The 18,958-nt window shown below is 39.7% G+C and overlaps 1 protein-coding gene across 1 annotated transcript; it reads right to left on the bottom strand.

Annotated features, from left to right (window-relative positions):
- Window positions 1-3,763: 3,763 nt before the first annotated feature.
- adssl (adenylosuccinate synthase, like) lies at window positions 3,764-17,862 on the bottom strand. Its single transcript, XM_034152360.1, is given in 14 exon segments — window positions 3,764-4,652; window positions 4,761-4,910; window positions 6,626-6,723; window positions 6,844-6,968; window positions 9,815-9,931; window positions 9,933-9,970; window positions 10,050-10,176; window positions 11,035-11,116; window positions 11,813-11,920; window positions 12,025-12,091; window positions 12,168-12,218; window positions 12,837-12,905; window positions 14,944-15,046; window positions 17,562-17,862. Coding segments are annotated over 14 exon segments (1,428 nt in total). The 5' UTR covers window positions 17,802-17,862; the 3' UTR covers window positions 3,764-4,599.
- Between the last annotated feature and the right edge of the window lie 1,096 nt (window positions 17,863-18,958).

Raw genomic sequence — 18,958 nt, 5'->3', positions numbered from 1 at the left:
TTATTATTATTATTATTATTTATTGGCTGCCATTTGCTGATTGATTAGGCACTTTTTGGTGAATACAACGTGTTATAGTTCCAGCTTCGCAAAAATTAAGTTCTGCTGCTTTTATTTTTTGTTTGTTTCTACAATGGGTACTTTTACTCCTTATACTTTAAGTATATTCTCCTCATACTTACATAATTTATCTTGTGTACCATATTAAATGCAGTACTTTTACAGTAAAGTATTATTACTTATACTTAAGTAATAGATCTGAATATTTTTCCCTCCTTTGGTTATAATGTATTTTATGCATCTGTGAAATGAGTCTAATTCGAAGAACTGAAACCATCTTTCTCCACATGTTCCTGCTTTGGGCTTGGTCTCTACTTGCTGAGTAGCAGGATTTGATTTATTCCATGCACTCACCAAATAAACTGTTAAACACATTTTACTCCTTCAATTCAATCTGTGTGAGAGGAGCTGTCTCTGAGCTCTCACACAACCTGAACACTGTCCAACCCAATGAAACTGCTCTCTTGTGCTGTGTGCGCATAAATCAGGATATATGGTGATTATTTATAAATGCAGTTATCAATGCTAATCAGGAAGCTCTATAGATTGTACACAGGGAGAAAATACTGCAGGAAAAGCAATTACTTGGTAGTTTTTGCATTGCCTGCACAAAACATTTCCCTCCTGCTTCATGAATCAGTCAGCGACTCCTGACTGCTCATCGTCAAATATTGACCAAACACTCCCGAAAGATCATGCAGATATCAGAAATGGACATAATCTGATCTCTACCAAACAACCCCTTCTTATGATATCACACCATATAAACAATATGGGCCTTACTTATCAGACTCCTCCTCACACACATGGAACGAAATGTGAAAATCTGAAAAACTTACTTCTCGTAGATTGACGGCTTCAATTCCCTTAACGTTTTTGTTGAGCTGGAAGTATAAGGATACATGAATTAATGTCCAGGCAGTTGGGAGAACAAACGAGACAGCTTTTGGAAAGAGATCTGATGAGGGATGACCCTCTGAAAGGTAGCTACACTTGAATAACAGCTCAAATTGATTGGGCTGATGATAGATGTGCTTAAAAGGTGGTAGTAAACAGAAGAAAAGGAGGGAGGGGGGAACGTGTGGGGGGAGGAGGACGACACTGCTATTATGAGCACTTTATTTTCAATTAAGCCTTCATGCTCATGCTGTAAGCTCACTTTCTGCCAATTCTGATGATGCAGGGACTTCTTGGACTGGAAATTGATTGGTTAGCAAACGTCTGCAACTTTGCTCATTTAACGGAACACACACTTGCAGTAGAAGAAAAACATCATACAAATGTTTGTTTTTTTATAAAGGGGCAGCGGCACAAAAACAAACAAGTCTCTATATACAGCTCTGAAAAAATCAAGAGAACTCTCCAAATGTTTCTTAAATCTCAATCTCTTCATGTATGGCAGCCATTCCATTCCAGTGTCTGTTGAATTGAAGTAGTTTAAAGAATAAAATGTATATTTTTTATTTTACTTTTACTCACACATACCTATAAATAGTAAAGCAAGAGAAACTGATCATTTTGCAGGGGTCCCTTCATTTCTTACAGAGCTGTAGAATAAATTAAAGGGGCCCTATTCTGCTTTTTGGAGTTGTCCCTTTCCTGTAGTGTGTTCTATAGGTTTGTGTGCAAAAGCTAAAATCCCATAGTTCCCTCCAGAAGGAGTTTCTCTCCCACACACTCCCCCCCTGCCTGAAACACCTCCATTGGACTCCTTTGTTTACTTCCGTAACATAGTGACATCACTACCTAACAATCGTGGTTTCAGACAGAGGGTGAAAAGAGGTGCTGCAGCACAGGCAGTATGAGAACACTAAAGAGCTTTTTGAACTACTAAAATGAACCTGAAAATGAGCATCATATGTCCTCTTAAAAGGCAGCTCCAATACAACTGTCAGAAATAATTCATATTTCCTAAGGACATTTTCTGTTTCATATCTAACACAAATTCCAGTTGCAGTCCCATATTTTCATATAACAAACTTGATCATTTCCAAGTCTCTGCCGGACCAAGGCCTCGTCAGCCAGAAGAGGAAAACACCTGTGTGTGTGTGCAGGGTCTAACACATTAGACTGCAGTATCTGAGAAGCCCTAGGACAGTTACACCTCAATCGATTCGCCAAGGAATCCACTTTACACTTTAATCTAATACCTCCAGGCCCTGAAAAGCTTTTAAATCTTGAGAGGAAGTCAGCTAACTAAGGAGGGTGTAAAGGAAGAAAGATTGAGAGAAAGATGTTACAGGCTGAAAGGTGTGAAAAACAGTGGAGAACAGCTGACTATTGACACCTCTACCAGATTCAGTAATCATTTTTCCGACAAATTTAATATCAAGTGATCTTCAATTGAGCAGATGTTCCTTTAGTACGTTTCGATCCCATTGAAATGAAAGAGGTGTTTGGTTTAGGGTGTGGCTACCTTCTGATTGACAGGTCGCTACAACAGTGTTGTATTGTTTGCTTGTTTTCATCTTTAACCTTGTCAGTTTATGAAAGTTAGCTTTTGGTTGCCTAAAAATGTCTTACTCAGCGTTGAGTAGTATTAAGCTCCACCCTCTGATGTCACTGCTGGTTAAAACAAATCTAGATTAAAGCGGCTAAAAAGGCAAATTCAAAGCTTAAAGGTCCCCTATTATACTGTTTTACATCAATATATTATAGGTCTCAGATATATACAAATAATATCTCTGAAGTGTTTGGCTGAAATACCAAACAGATCATTGCAGCATCCCATAATCCCCTCTGTTTCAGCCCTGTTCCAAAAGTGCTGATTCTCTGTCTGTTACTTTAGATGAAAATAAGGAGCCACTCCCCACGCCCCTCTGAGAGAGATTTGGTTAAAAAGAACACAATGGTGCTCTAGGAGGAGATTCAGGTGATAAGGTGGGGGGGGGGGGGGGTTACCTTGGTTGGTTATTGGCTAATGGTTACACATCATAAATCGTTGATGACATAAAGTGGCCAAAATCTGATCAGCTCATTTTCAGACAGGTTTTTATATAAATGGATCAGGACAAAAAGAGAGAGAATCTCTTTACACAGAGGGGACTCACATTATAAAAGACATGAAAAAGTGGATTTTGCATACTAGGTGACCTTTAAAAACAGTATTCCAAAAACCAATGGGTGATGTACGATGAGTCAATCATTTCCCCGCTGCTAAAAAACAGCTTCCTGCATCACCACGACACACTGATAAAAAAAGGAAACGCTCCTTAAACTTGAGGGAGAATATCTCCGGTGCCTTTTTTTTACTACAAGTGACTCCTATGATATCATATGATACATATTGATTTCATTCATTCATAGCATACACATATTGATTGGATTCGACTTACATTTTGTTGTAGAGCCATTAACCATTTTATTGCCATTTTCATAATGTCTTCCATTTTTGTAAAGCACTTTGAATTGCCTTGTGTTGAAAGGTGCTATATAAATAAACTTGCCTTGCCTTGCCTTGCCTAGCCTAGAGACCTTCAGAGATGCAGCTGAATGGAATCACACACACATCTTCCCTATACAGCCAGCAAAGGGTAATGCGTGCATAATGAATAAGACCACAATGACCAGAATGGTGGCAATCGTCTTGGTTACCTTATTTCCTGTTTAAATGTGACATTAACACCAACAACATGTTTTCCAGACCCATATTGTCTAAACCACTAATTAAAGGTTGAATGAAAATGACAAAACACCCAACAAATGAAATGTTAGTTTCCTTTTATTGATAACAGCAAGCTGAGTAAGATTCTTTTACATTATTGCCGAGGAATGAAATGGCGTAGGAAACATATTGTGATACACTCTGGTACATTACTGCCCATTGTCTTTACATTTACACAAACATTTCACAGACCAGCCAATGACTCCGTGTTGACGTGGAATTTCTACTTTCCCTCAATAATTATGAAGAAAAACATCTATTTAAAGTCAAGTTGTGAATTTATCCATTTTCAAATATGATTTAAAAAGCACTAAGTTCATTCCAACAATCATTATGAAAACATTGTTACAAACTTAACCAAGATGCATTCATGCGTTTTAAAATTGATCAATAGAAAAGTTCAAAATCTGATCGAACGATGGCTTTCCATCATCTTTCCATTTCTTTACAAAGCCTGAAAATGATCTCTAGTTTTATTGTGCCCTTTTATATAAAGGCTTTACACCCGTTCATCACTGGCTCTTCAAATATATGTAACAAAAAAGAAATGGAGAACAGATATGAATTAAGGTAAGTAAGCTTAAGATGCTACAAAGAACCAGAACAACTACATGTAATAGAATGATCAATCCATTTGCACCAAGTTTTTAAAATGAACACCCTAATAAATATAGCGAACATTATGTGGAATGCATAAATTATATCTAAGAGGAATTTTTGGAAAATGTGATGCAGAAGCAGCAACTAAATGTTTCCCAAATAGCCTTGCTGGTGACGTGATTCCTGTAGGAGGCTTTTGCATTTGAGACTCCTCCGGTGATCCTATGGAAACCTGGAATTATGTGAGCGGACGTTGAGAAGGACTACAGGTCCCATCAAAACAGTTTGACCATGCTCTCTCTGGACTTGCCGACTCCGGCCCACTTCACTGAAATGAGAAAGGAAAAAAAAGGCAAGATGTGACTGGCAGGTTTGGCAAAGCGAGGAACAGTTTGGCTGCCGTCTATCCATTACTGTAAAGAGCATAGTTACAAACCTGGCACTTGCAGGAAGTCCTCGATGAAGCGGATGTATTTCTGTGCGTTTACCGGCAGCTCCTCGAAGCTCCGGGCGTCCTCCGTGCTGCAGCACCAGCCGGGCAGCGTCTCGTAGTCCACGCACACCCGCGTCAACACGTCCATGTTCGCTAAAGAAGCACAACCATGACAATGAGTGGAAGATCATTGTTGATCTACTATTACGGATTTAAACAGGCCGTAATATGCTTTCTGGGGTTTCCCCTTTCCTGTAGTGTTATATCGGTTTGTGTGCATGTAAATGGTCTGCTAAGACTAAAATCCCTCCAGAAGGAGTTTGTCTCTGACAGTCACTTTAAGTTACACTGTCGCAGTTCCAGCCGTTGGTACGCAGTGGAACGGATTACTTTTTTCTTAGTGGAAGCAAGGCCATCATTTTTAAATCAATATAGAGTTGCGTTGTTGGTTTATTTAGAAGGTAGCCGTGTTATAAGCTTCGCGTCAGGATCCTGATCACCATGTCGGTGTTCTTTTTTCATTAATGAGCGCATCACATCTTCTACTATAAGTTCTCCATTGCTGTATTTGCACACAGCAGGCATTCGGCCTTGTAGAGATAAGATGGCACCGGTTTCCTCAGGCTCTTTGCATCAAGTGTATTAAGAGATGACGCCCTTCTTACTTCTCAATAGTCCTAAAACCCCTCTCTTTTTGATAATAACTGAGTTGAGCAGCCGGGGCGAGGGAGTGTGTCCTAACCTCCAAACAATCTTCAGTGCCAAAAATCTGTTTCTGTTCTCTTGACTCACCATTGAGTTCCAGTTCAATGCACCAAGGATTTCTATCACAGTATACAAGAAAGATTAGATTTAATCTAATATGGTGTGAGGCTTCTTAGTGTATTTGATACTGTTCAAAGAAAGGCACTCTGTGAAACAAATCCGGATCAGGATAAGAGCTACTTCATCAAACATCCAGCACCATAAAGGTGATAAATATACGAGGAAATGAGTGAGGCAGAGGCGGTTTTATCATTCTCCTGTTCATTAGCTTAACAATTCAATGTGCTCCATTTGGCTGTGCAAGCAGAGGGAAGATAAATGCATCCTTATCTGCTGCAAAATAGATTTTTAAAGCCCAAGATGATGCATTTCCAGCAAGTAAAAGCTGACCGGTGTAAAATAAGACATTAAGGAGCATAAAAGCTATTCACCTTTACCCAAGTCTAAGCAGCGCCTCTGAAAATGATAATTCCTCAGAGTATATAAGAATCCTGTCTCTGCCGTTAAAACGTTTGTGGTTGAATGTACTCTTAACTTTCCATTACAGATAGGAACATCGAGATCCACTATTTTAAAGATTGTAACATAACAGGATCATTTAGCTTCTTTTATTTATGTAAAAATAGCAAAACAATTATTTGTTCCAGATTCTCAAATGTGCAAAGTGTTGCTGCTTTAAATTGGTTTTTAAAGGTGCTGTATCACACCAAAAAACAACATATAGAAAAGGATATATATTTATTTTATTTTACTTTGGATAAATAAGGCTGCTTAATAAAATGTTATACGTTATGATATACATTTACTTTCGGCTGTAAGCTACATTTGAAGATGTAATGATGCGTTTCAGTATCCTGTCAAATACATTAAAACTATTTTCATGTCATTTAAACAATTGATTGAAAAACTTGTATTGAATAGATACCATAATTAGATTTAGATACTTTATATTAATTTAAATAATGAGTTGCAGCCCTGCTCTCCATGAAACTCCTACTTAAGTTAATAAACTAATGCTTGTTGTCGACTGCTGACTCCACTGTTTTTCTTTAATGGGCGGACAAAGAGCTGGTCAATGTAACATCTAAATGGGAGGGACCTACCGGGGAAACTTAGCAGAGGTTTTCCGTCAACCTTATAGGCCACGCCCACCTGAATCTCTGGCAGCGTGTCCAAAATGTCCAGCTTCGTCAGGGCAATCCTGCGAGAAAGATTGTTTAAATTGATGACTGTAGATGGTCAGTGTGCAGCATGGAGCTTACCAGTAACCTCAGTATTAACATAAGCTGTGGGACAATTTAACACTGGGATAGTTTCTTACGCGGAGAAGCCGTTGACCATGTGGGCGTATCTGACCAGAATCAGGTCCAGCCAACCACAGCGCCTCCTCCTGCCCGTGGTCACGCCGAACTCTCTCCCTCTGGACTGTAACAGATCTCCAGTCTCCTGAAGGACAACAAACAACAAACACACCGTCAACTGTGAACAACAACTAGTTATGAATAACTATATTTACTTTAGAGATCCTGTTCATGCTTCCTGTTTTGACAGGTTCATTTGTGTAGGGACAGTCAGCTGGACTTGCCGTTTTCCAGTTTACATCCTGCTTCAATTTCACACTCACATGAGGAAGCTGCCCAGTGTCTAGTTAAAGAGCTGTCAGACTTCCCAGCAATCTTATAGATTTGAACTAACCAATGTCTGACCACCAGCTGAAGCTAACCATTACAGCTTGATGATGCCACTGAGGCCTGTTTGGCTTATGGGGTCAATCAGAATGGCTGTGACTTTGCAGCTATGGTAGCTCTGTGTGTTGTGGCCGTGTCTGTATTTTGAACGTTTTATGTTGAAAGCATTTTTCAATTGACAGAAACTACAGAGTGACTATTGTGTTTTCAAAGTTTCATACTCGAGCAGATATGACACTCTGAAAATCAGAACATAAAAAACCGACCGTAGGCTGCTATTTTACTTTAGTATTCACACATTGTTTGTAATAATGTATGGTTTATGTGCGAGTAATAACTGCAATGTATTTGACACAGCCTAAATGATTTACTTACCATCTCTGCAGCACTTTCATATTTTTACACCCCAGTGGGTTCTAGTTCAGTCATATATTGTTCAGGGTTCATACACTTTTTCACCAATGATTTTCAATGACTTTTCCATGACTTCTCAATGACCTTTACCTCATTTTCCATGACCAAAAGAAATTACCACTGAAAATTGTTTATTTTAACATGGAACAGGAAAATAAGGTCTGCATATGAAACATGTTGTGCCTATCTAAAACAAATCAAATAGTAGGCTTACTAGCTTCTACACACTAAAGCAACTGTAGTCAGGGATGCAAACTCATCAGGTATGAAAAAGGTGACAAGGATCCGAGATTCACAAGCTACCCTGCAGTATACAAAGTCATTCAAACTAGCTGCACCTTTACCAGCTTTGAGAACACTTTCATGATCAATCATTATAAAACATATCATATATATTATTCTGAAATGGACCAATCTGCAGAATGACTACTTTTACTGTCGCTACTTTCACTATATTTTGATGATGATACTTTTCTACTTTTACTTGGAGGAACATTTTGAATGCAGGACTTTTACTGTAACAGAGTATTCCTACACTCTGGTACTTCTACTTTTACTCAAGTACAAGACCTGAGTACTTCTACTTTTACTCAAGTACAAGACCTGAGTACTTCTACTTTTACTCAAGTACAAGACCTGAGTACTTCTACTTTAGTACAATATCTATACTTATACCACCTGTTTATAGGCTATAAAAAACTATTAGAAAACGAAGGCTAAAGCTAACGTTAGCAGATAGTTTGTTTGTTTGTAGCCTTTATTTATCCAGGTTAAAAAATCCCATTGAGATCAACGATCTCTTTTACAAGGGAGACCTGCAATAGTGACAATGTATGCTAGCTAGCTAGCTCAACGATTCCTTAAATAATATTGCGACAGAAAAACTTTTCAGTGCACATCACGCTCTGCCGCTCTGCTCTGAACACCTGAGCGGCCCGTTCTAACAGCTGTTCACCAGCGGCGCAGTCTGTGCCACAGTGACTCCGCACAGTTACTGTTAACGAACACACCGTAGATAATGTAGCTGACCCTCATCCCGGAGCAGCAGAGTTCAGCCGGCCCGACAGGCAGGAAGACTCGAGCACACAGCTCGCGCTTCATATATTAAAAAACAACACCATGCGCGTCATGATGGCACATAACAGCTCGCGACCGCAGATTATTTAGGCGATTAGATCAAATGTAAATTATATTTGACGCAACTTTAGTTACATTTCCATGACTTTTCCAAAACTTTGGGAAAAATATTGTTTTCCATAACTTTACCAGGGCCTAGAATTTGCATTTTGAATTTCCATGACTTTTCCAGGTTTTCAATGACCGTACGAACCCTGATTGTTATGAATCCATCTTTTGATTTCTTAATGACTACCTTTTAAATATTTGGTTTATTTTGAAATGATTTCAGATAAAGTAAATGCTGTATGCTACTCTCTACCTGAATGTTTGTCTAAATATACCTTTCACCCAGTGTGCGGAATACGGGGGGGTCCGGGGGAGCTCGACCCCCCTGATTAACACCTGAGCCCCCCTGAAAGCCTCAACAGCAACATTTGAGGGGGGTCTCAAATTATAATATGTATTTGTCACTTGCAATGGTCACTAAAATGTTTTTAAGCTTACTATGTCCAGTATTCATAATTCAAAACATTTATTCACAAATATCTTCTATTTTGGCTGGCAAAAGCATGTCCTCGCATAGAACCGAAAACAGACGGCTCTTTAACGGTCGCGTATTCATTCATATGAACGTCAGAATACAGAATGATTTGAGGGCACCCCTGAAGACGCCAGACGGCGCCCCGGTTGAGAAACGCTGCTATAGACTACAGATTGTCTTGGCTTGCATCCATGAAATATTGTATAGGCCTAGTGCATATTGACAAATCTATCTTCGACCGGTATATTGCACAATAAACGGGAGATGGGGACCGCCCCGATTATTGACGGGTATTTCGCACACTGCTTTCACCCCAATCTAAACATGCTTAGCTGACAGAGTGTGATCATTTGATAACATCACACATTGTCTTAAACCCCTTGCAGTACATTGGCTATTCAACAAAAATCTGCCTGAGGAGCCAGTGATGAATTGAATGCTTTAATCTCAACATCGACCACTTCTATCATTAGAGAGATATTTTTCTTCAACGCAATCGAAAATCTGTCTCCAGATGTGTCTGTACTCACGTTAAGTTGCTCTGTTGGGAAGGCACCGACGCCCACCCGGGTGGTGTAGGCTTTGACCACACCGTACACCCGGCCCACGTAGGATGGAGGCACGCCGAGGCCGGTGCACACCCCCCCCCACGGTGCAGTTGGAAGAGGTCACGAAAGGATACGTCCCTGAACAGAGAAACATCGGTTAACCTCAGGAAGAAAAAAACATCTATATTATTAATTCCACAAATCCCGTGTTGCTTACCAAAGTCGATATCCAGCAGAGCGGCGTTGGCTCCCTCCACCAGGATTTTCTTACTGGGACCATTAAGAGCTTTGTGCATGAAGTACACGCCATCGGTCACCATAGGGCGCAGCTTCTCTGCATATTCCTGAAAAACAGTCACCATCAAGTGCTTAGACAACATTTGTTTTCATAGATATAGCAGCTTTAGTTAGCTCCTGTATCCTAATGAGAACTCTATTCAAAATTGCATGAAATCAAAATACGGCAGATTTAGCCATGCAAAGTAATCTGTATCTACACAAATGATCCTGCAGCTATCATATTTTATATACATTTCATTTTTTTGGGCAGTCCATGTAAACATTTATAAAAAAAACACATACTTTTGGTAATGGTCAAAGCTCAAGAAATTGTGTTTTTCACAGTGGTGGTATGAATATGGCTTTCTGTCAAACACCTTGATAGCTCTCTTGTACAGCTGTTCTATGGGTTTCAGGTTTGTGGCACAAGCAAACGACCAGTTTTCAATGTGGGATGGAATCATATAGCGGAGGTATGACTTTGCAGCATTGACAGTTAACAAAGGTCTAAGTTGTTTAACATTTTGCAAGTTGAATTTAACTTGCAAAATAAAAAGTAAAAAATAATATTTCTACATATATAAATATCAACCCAATAATTACATGTTTTCATACACAAACTATAGCCATTTCCCACAGCCGACATTATAAATGATCACAGTAGTAAAAGCACTGCTGTTCGTGAGAACATTAACAATTTCTCTGTTGCCATGACAGTTAGGCAGTTTGCACAATAGCAGGACCTTGAAACTACAGCAGCTACATCCAGCCATCATGCATTGCATTATTTGACACCTGAGCCTTTTCCACTGACATGACTAAGTGTCCACGGTGAAAAAAGGGTCTATTGTCCTCATATCAAGAACAAGTGAGTCAGAACAAAGTGTGACAGTCAGTATTTCCTGACTACACGATAACCGCACCTTCAGTTGCTGCAGCTCACTGTCCACGTCCACGTTCAGGTTTGGGTACATCGTGAGGAAATGATTTGCCAACATGCGGAACCTGCAAAGAGACAGATGGTAAGAGTCTGCTTACACATTAATGTTCACCCTTATGTATGCAAAATACACATTCAAAAAATATAATCTCACAACATGACATACTGGACAGAGTAAACACATGTGCACCACAGCCAGGTGACGCCATCTGGTGGCGAGAGACACTACAAATAAAATGCATTGAAACACGAAAGCTGTATACAAAAACACAAATGTATTTTATATACATATTTGTATTTTACTTTTATAAATTGTTTATAAGATTTTTAATATCAGTAATGTTGTCCTTGTATTGGATTATTATATTTTTATTTATTTATTTTGCGTTTCTCTTTATTTATTTATTTGTGATTATTATTGTACTCTTTTTGACTTATTATTTATTATCTCTCAATCTTTCCATATTTATTTACAGGTCTGGAAATGGGCATTTATTCAACACTAAACTGCTGTGTCTTGTTTGAAAGATTCAATAAACAAAAACAGTGAAAAAATGTATCTGCTCTTTGTGATAGACATTAGGCTGTCCATAAGAGGTCTTTGTCGAATATTCAAATGTGCTAAAAATGAACTCCTAGTCAAACTTGTATCTGTGCAGGGGCTGGACATATTCCCTCAACACACATGACTTTATTGATTATGAATAAAAACTATAATTTAAGCAAATGATATGAAAAAGAAGCTCAACAGAAACACTCACTTGACTTCAAAGACCTTGAAATCAGAGACGAGGTCACAGACCCTCAGACCGTTCCGAGCGGCTTTAGAGGAGTAGGCCGGTCCAATACCCTTCTTGGTGGTTCCCAAGCTGAAGATAAAAGAAACCACAACATTAATAATCATCACAAACATTATAATATACACTTCAATGTAAAAGATATGCAGTATTTCAACTAAATATAGCAGAATTACATTTTCCCTTCTTGCTGCTGCCGCTGCTGCTCCTGGATTCCATCAACAGCTTGATGGAAGTTGAACACTAGAGGCGGATATAGTGACTGTCAATAGGAGGACATTTCTAACCCGGAAATGTGAACAAAGTAATGCTTACTCACCAATATGGGCACGATCAGAAATCTTTAATCTCTTCTCCCATCCTTGTAATCCTGCACTCAACACAACAGAACCCACATGACATGTTTGTACCACAGCAAACACATATTAAGCAGGTGTTACAACATCACACATATTTTATTCAAGGTTTGGGACATATCTATGTTTTAGGAGCAAATACCAATACCCAATGTTTTTCCTTTCATTGCATCTGATAATGTTGTCCATCACTGAACGGTTCAAACAAATGGAAACATTTCATTCTAAAAACCTGCCTATTAGGGTAAGTCCATATTTATAGACACCATGAGTTTCACTGTATATTTCTAACCGGACTATAAGTGACATACAAAAGAAAAACAGGAAATATACATAACAGAAATAGCTAGAAGCACAATATATCTTCTCACAGGACACAGTTTAACTAGTCACAGTAAGGAATAAAGGTATTTACAATAACATGGCTCAGCTTAAATCAGCTGTCCCATTAAACCATTATTTACCAGGCCTCTGATCGACTAAATGAACAGCCATCTTTCTTTCTTTTTTATTGACACATGTGCCTTTCCTGCTGTGCCATGTCAAAACATCTTCTGTTGAAATGTCCTATTTACTGATAGCATCATATGGAAGACAATAGGTACACATCACTGAACTTTAGAAAACGTTACCTTTGCCTTTCTGCAGGTTCTTATGAGCCTCCTCAAACAGACCTGGCAGGTGTATCACCACCCCGTTGCCTGTAACAAAAATAATATATTTCAAGATTGTTTACCAAACCATATTGGAAATAACTCAACGTGCCAACTCTTGAGCAACAAGACTGCTCGTGTTTTTCTTGAGGTTTTATTTTTAACCACACAAGCTATCTTGTTACGGATCACTTTAACCCTCTGAGACCCACATAGGACATTTCCGTTTTTGTATATTTCTGTGTTTTGCAGTATAATCAAGTTTTACACATCCCAGAAATCAGCACAACCTCAGCTAATGATATATGTCACTCATTAGAGACTTATATACACTATAATGGGGGATATTTGCCCATAAATAAAAAATAAATAAGAAACGGAGCTTGAATCTTTTACTTATTTCATTAAAAAGAACTGCTAACCATAACATTGAAAGAAACATTCAACACAGAAAATTGTACACATTTATTATCATTGTATCAGAACTGATTAGAAGATTCTAACTTATTCTGTTCATTAGTTATGCCCATTCTTTTGGGCAGTGTCCATGTTTTTTTCCCCCACAATCACACATGGCATGCTGAGCAGATTTGTCTGAATCAACATCGTCCCTTTGAAAAATCAGCTCCAAAGCCTCAGCTGTAGTAAACTTCCTTGCCATCCCTTAGTTTACTTTCAAAACACTAAAAGAACAACTTTTATTTTGTTTTCGCGCGTGGAATTATACCGGCTCTCGTTTCAGTACACAAAACAACGGAACTACAGGCAACCCTCTGAATCAGACTCCGATTGGCTGTGACTGCATCGACTTAAGAGTGTCCGATTCAGAAACGTGACTCTTACACTCTTTACGTCACAAACAAAGATGGTGGATGAGAATAGATCTATAAAACAGAAAACGATAAGCAATGCGCCAGAATCAAGGTGAGACTATCCGCATCTTTTAAAACTTTACGCACATTCGTTTCACCGAAATAAGTAAACGCCTCTCGATGGAAAACTTAATGGAGTTGTTTATTGCCGTTTCTGTAGTTTAAGAGGAAAAACACGGCATGTCTCTGGCTCAAACAGCTGAGAAGTTATGACGCTCTGAACACAACGTGATATTTGGAGTCTCAGAGGGTTAACAAGAGTTCTTTTTTTGCTTCCTCTTTCCATGTTTTCATCATACTGGAAACAAGTCTACTAAAAAGAGGAAATTTGTGTTGATTTCTTCTTTATGTACCAGTCTGATATAACAGCAAAGCAATACAAACTACATTAAAGATGGTTAGACATTTCTGTTGAAACTGTTTTGGAGAGGTGTTGATTCGACAATATGATCATTTTGGAGGCTTACGTTTGTATTGCTGTTGAACTTAGGGTGTTTCTATTATATAGTCTAGCCTTATTGATATAAATAGGGTGGACATATATTAGAAACAAAATGAATGAATCAACACCAATCTAGATCATTTCCAATACAACAGTAGTCTTATGTAAGGTAGGATTTCTTGCAGGGTTGGCAGTAGTTGTTAGCTATACATAAACACACTTCATATCTACATTACAACTGATATGGCTGTCTGCGGCGGCGCTTCTGATTTCCGCCCTTATCTCGGTCATATATGTTGGGGAAATATTTTCCAAGGCCCATAACTTTGACCCAGTGCATACTGTCCTGACTGAGCACACGCACCTGTAACCTTGGCTGCTGTGCTCTCAGTGTTTTGTCTCCCTGTTCCTGGCTGTTGGCGTCAGCTGATAGAGGTGTTATGATTCTATCTTGTTATGCACAATGTTGATTATTCTCTCTGAACTAGCTAAATACATGGGTCTGGGGTAGAGTTCTTCAGAATTGACGTGGCAACTCTACCGTGAAGTCAGAACCTCTGACTCTTTGACTTGTTTTGTGAATTCTCCGGCCGAAGCTCCAAATAAACCATCAGTGTTTGCCATCAAAGCTCCTGCTCTCCCCGTGTCTCCTTTGAGTCGGTGACTCCTCCTGCATTGCTACACAGAAGTTTCCCCCACAATATACTTTAGGATCCTTCTCTCCGTGTGAAAGTATAATCCTTAAAAATACAACACAAGGATGGTCTCGTACCAATGAAGGAGGTGGCCTTCTTGTTGAGCACTCCGCTGGGCAGCAGGTGGAAGTCGTACTCCACAGAGTCCACCACCACCGTGTGACCTGCATTGTTGCCTCCCTGCAAACAGAACAAAACATTCACAGAAACCATCAACATCGAGGACAGTTGAAGCTTCATGGTCTTTTTAAACACTTCAGCCTGTGTTTTATTTGAGAACAGGGTCACAATCAGAGGTGGGAGAAGTACTCAGATCTTGTACATAAGTGAAAAAGTACTCATTAAGCAAATTGGCCATTTTCCAAATTATATATATTATACGTTTTGATTATAAACATATAGAAACTGAATTTCCCCCTCGGGGGATTAATAAAAGGTCCATCTTCTAATCATTAATGCATTAAAGGGTTATTAAAGCTGGTGAAGGTGCAGCTAATTTGTATTACTTTGGATGCTGCAGGGTAGAATGTGAATATTACTCCAGGTGTAACTAAAGTCTGATTTAAGTGTTAAATATAATTCAAATCATTAATGAAAATCTGCAAAGTAACTAAAGGTATGCAATGAATATAGTGGAGTAAAACCTCACTATTTACATCTGAATTGTCATGGGGTAGAATATACAAAGTAGCAAATACTGAAGTAAAGTGAACAATTACATCAAAATTGTAATTAAGAACAGTGCTTAATAAATGTAAATGTACTTGGTTACTTTACACCACTGGACAGCCACTGCATGTGCAGAGTTTCCCCAAAATAATGCTCATGTCCAGGCGCGTCGCCTGGCCTGGGCCTTTTTTCTTTAGCCCCGGACAATTCTCCCTCAATAATATAATACATTAACCGTGCTTTACCTGAACCTCATCATGACACTAGAGGACGGCAGGAGTGTAATTTCCCGTGTTCAGTGAATGCAACAGAGGCAAGACACCAGACCAATCACCAGAGAGTTGCATGGAAATAAACGTGTCTTATTGGCTGACAGGTACCTATCCTGTGACAATGTTTAAACTGTCAGTTGGACTCTGAGTTTTTGAAGATGGACATAAGAATTTTTTTTCTTAAAAAAGACGACAATTCTTGAGTGGTGGCTCACACAACAACCCCAGAGCCAACACTTGTGCAAGGTAAACAAGGTACTGTATGTAAATGTCAGTAAACTTTCAAGTTATGCGAACATGTAAGCAAAGCATAAATTACAGCTACGTTGACGTTACTTTGAATCGCGCGGGTAAGCTAAACAGTTAGCAAGTAGCTATAGCTAGCCAGAGATATTAAATTAACACTTTGTCATACAATATAAATGTTGTGTTTTTTAGCGTTACCTGGTGATTTCAAAGAAAGCTCTCTGGAAAATGTTGACTTACTGTCAGTGTTCGACATGAAGCTAGAAGCTACCTTACATTACACAGTCACAGGGGAGTGATTTGTAAAATATCCATAAATAAAAAGAAAATCTGTTTACAGTTCTGTTTCATATGGGTGTTGAAAGATGTATCCATAGATCTCTTCATTTTGCTCTTAAAGTACACCAGATAGATGCTTTTAACTTCAATATTATAAAAAAAATCTTCCCGGGGGAGCATGCCCCCGGACCCCCCTAGAGGAGGTTAGGACCCCCTAGAGGAGGTTAGGTCCGCCCCCCACTTATAAAAAATAGCACTTTACCCCTGCCTACACCTATATGCCGTGAGCTGATTATCGAGCCTCCATTGTAACAGTCGCGGGTGTACTGTGTATGTGCTTGTGTATGTGCTTGTGGGGAGTGTTGCAGTAGAAAATTCCACTGTAGCGCCCGGTACCTTAATGTACCTTAATGAACTGTGGGCAGAGCCCCGAATGTTTATGCTGCAAAGAGGTAGAGGAACAGCCGGGCCGGTCAAACTGTTACATAACGTAGCATTCACTGAGTAAGGTTATCAGTATCTGGAGGTCATGTGCTGGATTCAGTTAACATTTTATCAGCACGGAAAATGAATAACATCTGAGCAGTTCTCACTAGCATCAATTTAGCATTTCTACATCCGGGAGGTCAGGCAAGGTTGTTGACGTCGGAGCCCAAGCCCCCAGGAAGTGCGCCGGAAAGCGAAGCATATTTTCGTAGTGGCCAAACGATTTTACTGCACGTTTCCTCATTGACTCACATTGGGAAAGAGACGTCTGTAAATCTGCGGATATTTTATTTGAACTAAATCAACTACCCAGAACGAACACGTATATGGCCTTTATCTGAATCATTATGGTCTAAAAGTTGTAAAATATGCTGAAAGCTGAATCCAGAGTTATTTTCCCTCATTAATCTGACTGAGCCGAGAGCGGGAGGTCGGAGGCGGGGCTTGAGGAAACTCAAGTGCGCATGCTCTACGAGCCCACATACGGGTACTTTAGCTTAATGTTGGCTTCAGACGCCAGTGAGCAATTCTCATAGGAATGAACGGGGTCCCGCCTCCGAAGCTGTATCCAGTGCTATAGATCCATGTCGGAACCCCGTCATTAATATTGAGCTAACGGTGGCTAAACGGTTGCTACCAAACTCCCATGTTCCTGTAAGCAGACGTTTTACTAACACCACAGTTGTCTGGAGAAACCAGTTTCAAGCATATTATGAAGTTTAATAGACAGTGTAGTGGGGTACCTGGCACCTGCATACAATATCCGCATCCATGGCGAGCAAGTCCACAACTTTCCCCTTGCCCTCGTCGCCCCACTGCGCTCCGAGCACCACGGTCACTTTGTTGAGAGGCTCCTTCGGGACGCGGAGAGAGGGTTCCTGCGAGACGCTTTCCCGGGGCCGCTTCACGACCGGCTCCCCGTTCAGGGGGACAGGCTCTCGTCCGTTAACGAGGTTAGCCATGGAGCTGTTGTCGGATGCCATGCTGCTTCTGCCCTCCTGCTACAAACCGGAATATCGTTTTACCGCGTTTCTCTGCGTCACGGGAAGTGCTGGTCGGCTGTGTCATCGCTAGATGGCACTGTTTTGCTTTTATGTCTTCCGACTTTCAAAACCCATATTTTGTATTTATTTATAATTCTTATTTTCTACTTTATTGAACACTTTTTAAAATACATCAGAACAAGATACATCACACCAGTGTTCATTAAATGAATTCAAACGGAGGGCATTATGAGGAGGTCAATCAGTAATTAAAGTGTGTAGAAATTGGTAAGATTGTTGGGCTTTTAAAAAAACGTTTGCATCATTTAAAGGTAGGGTAGGTAAGTTTGAGAAACCAGCTCGAGATCGCTAGAATTTGAAAATACACAACCGGAGAAAATCTGCCACTTCCTTATAGAGCCCCTCCTCCAACACACACGAACGCGCACATGACCAATGAGGGCACGAGATAAGTTTGTGCACAGATCGAAGGCTGACAGGCAGGTAGGCCATCCAGTTATTTTAGCCGGGCCGGCTAAAATGATTGGACGTACTTTTTACAGTACTACAGCTTCCACAGATGACATTTTTTTATGGATTTTTTGTCAAAGCACTTAAGATATTCATTGCTATCGGGATGTTAAAGGTGGGGTAGGTAAGTTTGAGAAACCGGCTCGAGATACACTTTTTGTTATATTCCATGGAATGCTCTTAACATCCCGATAGCAATGAATATCTTAAGTGCTTTGACAAAAAATCCATTAAAAAATGTCATCTGTAATACTGTAAAAAGTACGACCAATGATTTTAGCCGGCCCGGCTAAAATAACTGGATGGCCTACCTGCCTGTCAGCCTTCCATCTGTGCACAAACGTATCTCGTGCCCTCATTGGTCATGTGCGCGTTCGTGTGTGTTGGAGGAGGGGCTCTATAAGGAAGTGGCAGATTTTCTCCGGTTGTGTATTTTCAAATTCTAGCGATCTCAAGCCGGTTTCTCAAACTTACCTACCCCACCTTTAAGAGCATTCCATGGAATAAAACAAAAAGTGTATCTCGAGCCGGTTTCTCAAACTTACCTACCCTACCTTTAATTCATTTTTATGTATAGCTCCATGTCATTAAGAAAACCAATAAATAGACATTTTAAGGAAGCGACA

The sequence above is a fragment of the Trematomus bernacchii genome, unplaced genomic scaffold, assembly GCF_902827165.1.
Source record: "Trematomus bernacchii unplaced genomic scaffold, fTreBer1.1, whole genome shotgun sequence".
NCBI classification, from domain to species: domain Eukaryota; kingdom Metazoa; phylum Chordata; class Actinopteri; order Perciformes; family Nototheniidae; genus Trematomus; species Trematomus bernacchii.
Note: the sequence above shows the minus strand (reverse complement) of the source record. Positions and strands in the feature narration are given on the sequence as shown.